Source organism: Erythranthe guttata, chromosome 13, assembly GCF_056151865.1.
Source record: "Erythranthe guttata isolate IM_541 chromosome 13, IM_541, whole genome shotgun sequence".
NCBI lineage: Eukaryota > Viridiplantae > Streptophyta > Magnoliopsida > Lamiales > Phrymaceae > Erythranthe > Erythranthe guttata.
Genome location: NC_142545.1, coordinates 3,143,938 through 3,156,524, shown reverse-complemented (window position 1 = coordinate 3,156,524; position 12,587 = coordinate 3,143,938). Strand labels below are relative to the sequence as shown.

The window sequence follows — 12,587 nt, the reverse complement described above, 5'->3', positions numbered from 1 at the left end:
TTAAATAATAATTTATCCACGTCCTGACTCGATGAAAACATATTAAATTATTATAAGTTTGATAATTTCATATTTCATAAATTAATTTGCTAGTACCTATTGTATTAATTGTATTAAATTAAAGGAAATTTGATTAATTGAATTGAAGCAAGAATTACAACTGAATTACACAAACTTGAATTTGAAAGTTTCAAAACAAATCTATCTAACAAATAAAACATGGGAAACAAATGAAGTAAAAAGGTAGAAACAATTAAAGAAAGCCAGCAGAAATCATGGTCGCCGCAAATCCGAAACCAACGATCACAACCAACGAACTACCACGGAGCATGGTGGGCCGGCGGAAACGCCGTCGGAGACTATGCATGCGGCGATGGAGCATAGTGGTGATGCTGCAGGTTCACCGGCTGAGGTGCGCCGCCATTGTGTTTCTTTGGGGATTCAGCTTCAGTGGATGGTGACGGTGAATGATTAATGTGCGAAGATGGTGATGGCGAGTGAGATGGTGGTCCCACATGCGGAACGTGTGTAGTAGATTTGGCCGCCGGCGAAGGGGCAGGGGAGTTAGAATGTGGTTGCGCCGGCGGCGCGTGTAAAGGGGTTTTGGCTGCTGGGGAAGGTGTCGGTGAGTGGTGATGAGTAATAGGAGCTGGGGATGGCGAATGAGAAGGTGGCTTGACCGGCGGCGCGTGGGTGGGAGATTTAGCTGCTGGGGAAGGGCTTGGTGAGTGGTGAGTAATTGGTGTTGGGGCCGCCGGAGATAGGGATGGAGAATGAGTTGGTGGCTTGACCGGTGGCGCGTGGGCGGGAGATTTAGCTGCTGGGGAAGGGGTCGGTGAGTGGTGAGTAATTGGATGCGTCGCCGGAGATGCGGTTGGGGAATGAGAGGGTGGCTTGACCGGCGGCGCGTGGGAGGGAGATTTAGCTGTTGGTGAAGGAGTTGGTGAGTGATGAGTAATGGGTGTTGGGGCTGCCGGAGATGCAGATGGAGAATGAGATGGTGGCTTGACTGGCGGCGCGTGGGCGGGAGATTTAGCTGCCGGTGAAGGAGTTGGTGAGTAATGAGTAATCGGAGCTGGGGTTGGAGGTTTGTTCATAGACGGAGGAGGAGATGGAGAGTGCACGTGGGAGGGTGATGGAGAAGGGGAGGAGGACGGTGGTTTGAGGGGTGTCTCCGGCGGCGGCGATGGAGCATTATGGGTGGTGTTGCGGTGGCGATCGGAAAGAACAACAACGATCAACTTCTGGCCCTTCTCACAATTTTGGTTATGGCCACTAATGAAGAAAACAGGACCTGATTTCTCAAACTTGAATTTGGAGTCACCATCTTTCAATATTTTTATTGGATTTTCTTTGTTGCATTTTGAATAGTCATTTTCATTTACAACAAGTATGGAATCATGCCCTTTCTTGTACTTGAATACTGCAAATTATTAAAAACAATATTGCATATATTAAATAAAAAAAATTATTAATTAATCTCGTCTATTGACACACATACACATTGAAAAATGGAGAAAAGAATAAGAAACATACCTATTTCATCGTTGACCTGAAAGCGATATCGTTCAGCCCAGTGAATATAGTTCTCCGATGGCTTAAGGGTCCAACCGTCATCCCCACCGACGTAAAATTTAAGTGCATGAACCAAGCACAAAAACTCCATCAAAACCACAAACAACAAGCTCATAATAGAAACCGCCATTGCCATAACAAGATTATTAATCCAAGGATTAGGAGTGCTAATTAATAAATTAATTATAATATGTTGATTAAATTAGGAAAAAAAGGGGGAAAAAAAAAAAGAAAAAAAAGTAGAGAAGACTTTGATAGTTGAAGGTGGCTGGTGTGATTTGTAATAGATGTCTCCCTATATATATACATAGTGTTGTAAAAGGGACCTTTAAATGAGATTTATCCCTATTAAAATGAGTTATGGTTGTAATTTATTATTTTGCATGACCTTTTGACTTGAATTTTTGTTTGACTAACACTTTGATTTTTTATACTTCAAGAACCATTACTAGTATTAGTATTTCTGGAGCGTTATTCTTCTTCAGCATTAGATGTTGTTTAACTAAATTTAGTATCACACTTTGATATGTGATATATTTTATGCATTTTTTTGGGTTTATACACTCTTATATTTATTTTAATACCCTTAAAATATTTCGCACCCTTGAAAAAAATTGATACCACTTTGTACCCTCGAAGCACAATAAATCATTCACAATGCATCGCGAAAGAATTTTTTAAACTAATGAAGGTAATTTAATATTTTTAGTAATATTTTTAAGGATACCAAATGTCAAATCAAAATTTTTATATTCATCAATTATTTGGAAACTACAAAATAAAAATACATTTCATTAACATATTTAAAGTGTATTTCTTTTATATATATAAAAGAATATTGTTCAAAAAAAAAGATCCTCATGCTATTTTGTTAATCATATTTTCGAACAAAGTTTTCTACCAAATATTTTTTACATTAACTCAGTCTGATTTTTCAACGGATTTAAACTCCTTTGAGAAAATATATTTTTCAAGTAATTCAATGTGATCTTATTTCCCGCGCTCTGTACACTTCAAAATTAGATCAAAGGGTAGAAGACATGACAATATTTTTAATTTTGCTCCCCGGAAAAAAACCAATAAAAAAAAAAGAATTGTCTTCAGTAAGGTTTTAAAAATTCAATTAGTGGTGCATTATGAATGAACTATTGTGCTCCGAGAGTACAAAGTGCGATTAATTTTTTTCAATGGTAAAAATGCCAAAATATTATATTTCAAAGGTGCAAAGTGAAATTATACGTTATTTTAATTGTTAAAAAATTCTCCATATTTTTATTAGCAGAAATCCCGCCATCATTAAATTATTTTAGCAATCTACCGCCTAAATACTCTCGGTTTAAAAACTTATATGCTAGAAAATACATCATATGGGGATTTTTGTTGATGCTACTTAATTGTCTAATTGTTATATTATCGTTATAGCTACATAAACTAAATTCTTTTCGAATTTGTACATTGGTTTTGCCATTGATGTGCAATTATATATCCATGTTTTGATACTAAAGGGTATTTTTGTCTTTAATGAAAAATATTTGGACTAAGTACACTTTAATTTGCTCTCTTGTGTTAATTGCGATATACATTGTCGCGTTACCATCTCATACTAACGGAAAAATATAAAACATCCCCAGTTGTTAATAATTCCATCGTCGAAGCTGATGTTGAGTGTTGTTAAAATTTCCACCTTTGCGTTGCAATTTTGACACAAAAATCAATTTTGAGTATTTCCGCTTCACTTTTTTTTTCTTGATTTTTCCGTCAGTTTCCAGCGTTGACTTTTTCAATATTTTTTTTCTTTTTTTCTCTTAATTTTTCTGCCAGTTTCCGGAGTTTACAATTTTCATTTTTTTTCTTTTTATTTATTTATTATTTTTTACATTAACATCTTTTTGCCCCGTTTACATCAATATTGTTGTGGTTGACATTCATATTAACTATATTATTGTTTAAAACAATAATATTAAATATACTCTCTATCACAGTAATATTAACACAATAAAAATCACTATTATTGTGTAATAAAGTAATATTAATATGTTGACCGTTCAATAAAGGCAAACATAATAAAAAAATCAAAAGAAATAATATTGATATGGTTGACAATAATATTATTGTCATTCATAGTAATATTACTGTAACAACAATAATATTAACGCTACCACAGTAATACTATTATATTTACAGTAATATTACAATAGTAGACAACAATATTATTACGTTAATTGGTTAACAAACTAAACAAAACAAAAAAGCCAAAAACATAATAATATTGATGTGGTTGACAATAATATTATTGTGTTTACAGTAATTTTACCGTCAACGACAGTAATATAATTACGTTGACTTATCAACAAATCAAACAAAATAAAAAAAATGCCAAAAAATAATAATATTGGTGTGGTTGACAGTGATCGTACTGTCAAAGACAGCACAATTACGTAAATGTACTGTCAACGACAGTATAATTACTATGAATGACAGTACAATAACACTCAACGTTCAGCAGCGGTCGTAAAAAAAGGGCTAAAAATTTTAGGAAAAAAAGAAAAGAAAAAACATTAAAAAAAAAGTCAACGCCGGACCGGAAACCGGCGGTGGAAAAAGCTTATAGAAAAAAATTATAAAAAAAGAAGTCAAAATTGATTAAATTGAAGTTAAATAGGGGTTTCAATTAGGAATTGAGTTTAAAGGGTTGGGGGTAATTTTGTCATATACATTATTTTTTCTTTATTTATAATACATGTTAAATGGATGAGCTTATTGACGAAAGATATATAATCCCTGAACCTAGAATAATAAAAATGGTTGGTCAGAAACTTATGCACATAAACCCCTAAAAATAAAACCAGAGTTGGGTAACCACTTTCTACCGTCATATAGGGTTGGCATGGATCGAGTCGGATAATTATCGACCAATTACCTACCCAACCCGACCACCCGATTCTGCTGAAACTTGAAAATCATTATTGGCCCGACCAATATGGATCAGATAATGATTGGCAACCGACTTTACCGGGTAAGCAATGGGTGGTTGGTTGGTATTATCGGCCATTTATTTATTGTATTATTGTAATTATTATTTTTCTTACAATAATATGATGTTTTTAAAAGTTTTTCCTAAAGATATTCAAAACTTTGGTAAAACTTATGTTGTAAAAAACCTAACTTTAAAATTAAGAGTTTATTTTATTAAACTTCTAAAATAAGTAAATATATAATGAAGAATATGAAATAAAAATTATAAATTATAAATAGTACAAAGAGGTTTATAAATTTGTGTTTTGATTTTTTGAGTTTTAACGTCTTTTATATATTATTTTAACATGAAGAAAAATAAAAATTACAATTAAATATTTATAATAATTTTTTTTATTAAAAGTCGGTAGGCCGTTAATATCAGCCAACCGATTTTTGAGTAACCTGAAATCCATCGACCGACCCATTTATATATGGGTGGGTTAAAATTACCGGCCCGACAACAAAATTAATGACTGAAAGAAGCAGGTCGAAAGTGAATCAGTTGGCCGATAAAACCGACCCATGCGCACCCTTACCGCCATATATAATAATACATGATCTAATTTTAGAAATATATGTCATCAACATTCGTAAACTATATTACACATAAATTCAAAATGCGACATATGCGATGGCGGAACATAAGAGGGGAAGAGGGGGAGGGAGTGTTGTGGACCATCCAAAATAAAAAAAAAAAATAAAAAAATAGTAATTTTGAGTAATATTTTAAAAATACAAGTTTTGGCCTCCCAGTTTTTTATAAAATGAGTTGTGACCCTTCATTTTTTTCTCTCTATTATTTCATATAAATTTATATAGTGCATTTATACACATTTTCATATTTATCATTATAATAAATATTTTTGTTAAAATCATACCATTTTACATAAAATATTACTTATTTTTTGCTTCCTTTTATAAATTATTCTATAAAAAAATCAGGGAGCAATGCCACCGAATCCCTAAAAAAATTATCTCCCTCCATTGTATTATTTCATAATAACCTGTCCCCCAATCAAATAGGAATAAAATTACTGCCACATGCTAGCTTACATGCATTATGAAATGAAAAATATAAAAGAAATTCTATATTAATATATAAATATGAATCTAAAATACTAGGAGTGTTTGAACAATTTCAACGACCATTATTTACATTAGGAAAACCAATTGTTTTGTTTTTTCCTTGTCAATTTTTCATGCACAATTAATTGAATAAAATGTGTCACACTATGTAGCTGTGATAACAATGATCACTCCTCCAGTGTTAATAAAAAACAAATTGTAAAATTAGGACGCTATCAAAGGTGAAACTCAATATGAAAACTTATAAAATAGATATTCAAAATACTTGTATGTTGTTTTAATGGAAATAATTTTGATATCTTCTCAAAAAAAATTTAAAAAAAAAAAATTGCAATAGAGTAGAGGGAATTTTAATTACTTAAATTAAAGCAAGTGTTACAAAAGAAATAAACAAACTTCTAATCAAAGTTCAAAATGAATCCAACACAAAAAACAAAAAGAAAGAAAAAATTGAGCTAGAAATGAACTTAAACGAAGCCAGCTGAACTCGGAGTCGGAGCAGAGTGGTTATGCTGCAACTCCGGCTGCGGTGCGTCGTCCGTGTTTCTTTGGCGATTCAGCTTTAGTAGATGGTGATGGCGAACGAGATGGTGGAACGTGTGTACTAGATTTGGCCGCCGGCGAAGGGGCTGGAGAGTTAGAATGTGGTTGGGCCGGCGGCGCGTATAAAGGGGTTTTGGCTGCTGGGGAAGGGTTCAGTGAGTGGTGAGTAATTGGAGCTGGGGATGGCGAATGAGAAGGTGGCTTGACCGGCGGCGCGTGCGTGGGCGATTTAGATGCTGGGGAAGGGATTGGTGAGTGGTGAGTGATTGGAGCTGGAGCCGCCGGAGATGGGGATGGAGAATGAGAGGGTGGCTTGACCGGTGGCGCGTGGGTGGGAGATTTAACTGTTGGAGACGGAGTTGGTGAGTGATGAGTAATTGGAGTTGGGGCCGCCGGAGATTGGGATGGAGAATGAGATGGTGGCTTGACCGGCGGCGCATGGTGGGTGGGCGATTTAGCTGCTGGGGAAGGGCTTGGCGAGTGGTGAGAATTGTGTGCTGGGGCCGCCGGAGATGGAGATGGAGAATGAGAGGGTGGCTGCTTGACTGGCGGCGCGTGGGCGGGAGATTTAGCTGCCGGTGAAGGATTTGGCGAGTGATGAGCAACTGGAGCTGGGGTTGGAGGTTTGTTCATAGACGGAGAAGGTGATGGAGAAGGAGAGTGGGACGGTGGTTTGAGGGGTGTCTGCGGCGGCGGCGATGGAGCATTGTGGGTGGTGTTACGGTGGCGATCGGAAAGAACAACGACGGTCAACTTTTCCCCCTTCTCACAATTTTGGTTATGGCCACTAATGAAGAAAAATGGACCTGATTTCTCAAACTTGAATTTGGAGTCACCATCTTTCATTATTTTTACTGGATTTTCTTTGTTGCATTTTGAATAATCATTTTCATTTACAACAAGTACCGAATCATGCCCTCTCTTGTACTTAAATACTGCAAATTATTAGCAATAATATTGCATATATTAAATAAATAAATAAAAATATTAATTAATATTGTTTATTGACACACATACACACTGAAAAATGGAGAAAAGAATAAGAAACATACTTATTTCATCGTTGACCTGAAAGCGATACCGTTCAGCCCAGTGAATATAGTTCTTCGATGGCTTAAGGGTCCAACCGTCATCACCACCGACATAAAATTTTAGTGCATGAACTAAGCATAAAAACTCCATCAAAATCACAAACAACAAACTCATTATAGATGAAGAAACCGCCATTGCAATAACAAGAACTCAAAGATTTGGAGCCCTAAAGAAATTAATTTGGGAAGAAAGGAAAGAAGAATGAGAAGGGTTTGAAAGTTGAAGATTGTGATTTGCAATACATATCTAGCTCCCATATATACACATATATATAGTGTTGTAAAAAGGACGTGTAAATAGGGTTATTTCAATTAAATTGAGTTATGCATGATTTTTGACCGAGTTTATTAGTTTTAATAGTACTTTGATTTTTTTATACTTAAAGAACCATCACTAGTTTATACATATGGGGCGTTATAGTCAGTTTTTTTCCTTCTGCATTAGATGTTGTAATTAAATCCGGAAGACCACTTTTTATGTTTCATGCAAACACTGTTTCGGTCTACGAGATGCTATATCCGGTGTAATACATCGAGTGATCGTGAACTGTAGATTGATCTATACAGATAACTAACCACTCAACACACATACACATGGACGTGTGTTACTAATTATTATGTGTATCTGATATATTTGTTTCCATATAAATAAGAAGATGGTTTTGGAAAATATAATGTTATATTCTTCTTGAAACTAAATTTAGTATTGTTGATATTTGATATATTTTCTACAGTTTTTTTATGTTTATATCGCATTCGGCACTCTTCTATTTATTCTAACTGTCGAAAAATTCTTCGTATTTTTATTAGTAAAAATCCCGACATCATTTAATTATTTTAGCAATATTCCCCTTAACCCACGGTCTAAAAAGTTGCATGTTAAGAAATGCAATATCGGGAATTTTGTTCATGTCACGGTGAGTTTTTTTAACAAATTCAACATAACACCGATTCGTTTTTTTTAAATTCACCTAGTTGTACTATCAGTAACACCTTCACAAAATGCGAAAAAACTAAATTGTATGTTAATGAAACGGGATGGTTACAGTTTTAATCTCTATATTATACACTATTTTTTGTTTTGGTCCTTAAACTTTTTCTGGCACGAAATTTGTCCTCAAATAACCAGTTTTTATAATTTCCGTCCACCGTTTGAAATTGCTATTAGCTTGCACGGAAAAGTCGTGTGTCAGGCACGTGACAATGCACAATAACCCCTTCTATTTACCTATATTGTTAATTTAACCCCAATATCACTATATTCATACAATTTCGTCCAAACAAAATTAAATTCGAGAAATGCATGTACTAAAAATGTGAAATAACAAAACATATAACATTATATTTTACTCACAAATATTATATATTTCTTTATTTTAATTTTTTTAATCGAAAACACTATAACTAATTTGATTAAATCAAATTTTATCAAAGAGTTTTCTTTTATTTTATAAATTTAATTTATTTCATTATTTGTACTTATTAATATGTAATATATAATTAAACATATATTGTAATTTCAGAAATATTGCCTAATCTTATAAATTTTAGTCGTTTATACAATAAAATCGATTTTGCCTAATCTTATAAATTTTAATTTAGAAATATTTTAGTCGTTTATACAATAAAATCGATTTTGCCTAATCTTATAAATTTTATTCTATTTTTATTATTCTTTAATAATTTTTTAATAGTATTTCAATTTTAAATAAAAATGCAAAAAAAAAAAAAAAAAACAATTAAAAATCATTTCAATTAATAAAAAAAAGTGACACCGATGTACAGTTGATGGCTCGACATTGGAGGTGAAAATGGCAGACGGGGAAAGGCTCGGGCATTCAGAACATTTTTTTAGGGGTTTGATTTTTTTTGGATGAATTTATAATAATAAAGTTAAATTGGGGCTAAATAATAAACATTGGTAAGACAAGGGGGTAGAAGTGCATGATCACATGCCTTGCACGTGATTTTCCGTCCAAACTAACAACAATTTCAAACGGTGGACATAAATTGTTAAAAAAAACTGATTATTTGAGAACTAATTACATGTCAAAAAAAGTTTAAGGACCAAAATCAAAAAATGTATATAATATAGGGGCGAAAACTGTAATTATCCCTAAATGAAACACTATTAAACAAAAGTGTTGAGCCGACCATACATCTGTACTACACATTATAAAGAGAAAGTAGGCCGTAATTGAGCCGACGAGAGCTTCTCATTGATTTGAACGTCGAGAAATATCTATTTAAGTATTAACACGGTCACTTGATCGAGTATTCTCTAAGTTATTTTCAAGGTGATTCAACTCAACTGGTTTGGTTCGACTAAATTCGTTTCAGATTTGTATAATTGTTGTCTTATCGTTATAACATAAACTACATAACATATGGTGAGTAACGTTTTTCTTTTGGGCCTTTAATATTTATTACTAGTACATTAATTGGTTTTGCTATTGATGTGCAATTATTTTAGTCAATGTCACGTTTAACATGTTACACTAACGAAAAAATATAACATACCCCTTGTCCTTAATAATTCCATTGAGCATTGTTAAAAAAATTAACTTAGGCTGTAAAAAAGAGTAGGAGATATTTTTCTAATATTTTGTGTTAGTATTATGGGATAAATTCGACATTGAGTATTTCTAGGTTTAAACTCAATCAACAAATCCAAGTGACTCAATAAATCTGTTAATCACAATTAGATCGATAGATGCTCAACTTAAGTGTCCGTATCCATGAATTCCACATACGTCGAATAATCAACGAATCCCTCGTCGGAAAAATATAGTTAAAAAGTTCTTACATCTTCATCTATAAATCCACTATTTGTGCGGAGTGGATTTTTTACTTTTCCATTTATTAAATTGATTATTGACATTAATATTTAAAGTGAAGTACGTTAATTTTAGGGAACTTTACGTTAACTTCATAAATCATAATGATTTTTGATAAGTTTCAAATAATTCTTACTTTTAGTTAACTACTTCACAATTTTTGCATTAACGGATTAATGAATTTCAAAATTTTGCTTTCAGTAAATAATGGATTTCAATTTTAGTGAATTTCATTTTTTGATAAATCTAGAAAATGAAAAAGAGAGAGAAGAAAACAACCAATTATTATCTTTTACAATGAAATATCTTGAAAAAATAATCGAAAATTAAAAAATAGAAACAACATTAATTGAAATGAGGCATTATTTTGGGGAGAGATTATGATAGGATCCTGAATTCCGATTATTTGTATATCTACAAATCTTTTAATTGATTTTCCATACCAATTCAATAGGGTAAATTTGGTATTTTGTTATAGAAGAAGTTATCTCATATCTGAAATATAAGATTTGAATTTAAATTATTCACTCTACCAAAATTGAATGAGGAGGTTTTGTCAAATGGACGACGAACAAGTATATTTATTCCTTTCAGTCAACGAGAGGCTCGTGTGGAGTGAATTGATTGATTCCACATCCTATTATAACATAAGTGTACGAAATATATCAATAAAATATGTGGGAAAAGGCCAATAGTAAATACTAAATAACAAATGTTTATAGAAAATAAAATTAAAATGGTTGTTCTTATAAATAATAGGAACGGAATGTATAAATTCATCTTTTCAAGTATACTCTTTATTTTTCAAACTACCCGATTCTTTACGGAATTTGGTTTTTTTTTTCTTTAATTATTATTTGTCACTTTGAAATTTCAATTTGGCAGTAATTACTATATTCCAATTTTGCCCTTATTACACGTAATTAGTTGAGAAAAAATAATTAGGGGTTATTTGAGATAGCCTCCTCACTAGCTTACATAATGTGGGATGAACACAAACTTTTTAAATTTTTTAAGTAAAACTCATTAGTTCTAAGTTTATTTAATATAAACTCAAATAATTAGCTTATACCCTTTTTACTCTCTCAAACCCTAATTAGAGTTTGTTTTATCTTATTTTATTTTGATTATTATTTTTATTTGATTTATTTATTAAAGATAAATTAAATTTTGTTTCCCTTTATTTTTCTCCAGCGGTGGCCTGGGTGGTCGGAGCCACGGTTAGCTAAGTCAGCATTAGTTAACTTCAATTACTTGACATTAATTTTTTTTCTTTTTTTTTTCAACGGCGGGTCGCCGGGGCTCTGTTAACTGACTCAACATTAGTTAACTTCAATTAGTTGACATTCACTTTTTTTTTTCTTTTATCCTGTATCTTTTTTTCAATTTATTTCCGGCGGCAGGTCGTCGGGGCTCTGGTTAGCTGACTCATCATTAGTTGACATTACAATTTTCTTTGTCTTTTTTTTTTCTTTCCGACTGCGGGTCGTCGGAGCTCCAGTTAGCTGACTCAACATTAGTTAACTTCAACATTAGTTGACATTTGACATTCATTTTTTTCCTTTAGCATTTTTTTTTCTTTTAATTTGTTTCCGGTGGTGGATCGTCATCGCCATATATATATATGTGTGTGTGTGCGCGCGCGCACAATACTCAACATTGTAAGTTTTATTAAACTAAAAAGGTGTATGTGTGTTGCACATATCCAGTTAATACTATTTTTTTTCAATTAATTTTATTTTTTTACATTATAATTTCTTTATTTTTAATGCTATAATATTTCTCATTAAATTTTTTTTAATATTCTAAAACATTGCTATTTTTTCTATTGTAATTAAATTTAACATAAGTTAATATTATTGGCATATAGTAAGAGTCTTACTTCTTGGCTCATGATTATATACACGAGTCATGAAATCATGTTATCTTAATTCCTCAAGGTTTAATAATTTGAATTTGATGGTCCCAATTAAAAAAGTGAAAAGTAATTACAGAATAATGAATCAATGTCAATACAATATATATATATATATATATATATATATATATATATATATATATATATATATATATATATATATATATATATATATATATATATATATATATATATATATATATATATATATATATATATATATTACTATTCTTGAAATGTCACTGTTAATGGTCTATTACACTTATACACTTAAGGTGCTCATTATTATCGTCATTGCCCTCCGAAAATAACATCATTTAGAATGTATAAGGGAGAAAGTCACTCTTGCATAATTTAAATTATTGAATCGTTGTGTTTCATGGATTGTTTATGAATGAAATCTGATGATTATTTGATATAATTCGACCTTTTAAGACCTATTCCTCATTGATAAGTTTCGTAATATTTTTCTTGCATTGTTTGATTGTATCTATTAAATTAATTTCGTAATTATAATCG

At 32.1% G+C, this 12,587-nt stretch overlaps 2 protein-coding genes across 2 annotated transcripts in view; both read right to left on the bottom strand.

Moving 5' to 3' along the window:
- Window positions 1-212: 212 nt before the first annotated feature.
- Window positions 213-12,587, bottom strand: part of LOC105968180 (uncharacterized) — a 34,817-nt gene continuing 22,442 nt past the window's right edge. Inside the window, exon 2 of the mRNA XM_088812166.1 lies at window positions 213-1,423. Coding sequence (XP_088668292.1) covers window positions 360-1,423 — 1,064 coding nt within the window. The 3' untranslated portion in view covers window positions 213-359. The remainder of the gene's footprint in view (window positions 1,424-12,587) is intronic.
- Window positions 6,023-7,155, bottom strand: LOC105968186 (uncharacterized). Its single transcript, XM_012992808.2, has one exon. It carries the CDS (start codon window positions 7,066-7,068, stop codon window positions 6,187-6,189), a length of 882 nt encoding a protein of 293 aa, XP_012848262.2. The 5' UTR covers window positions 7,069-7,155; the 3' UTR covers window positions 6,023-6,186.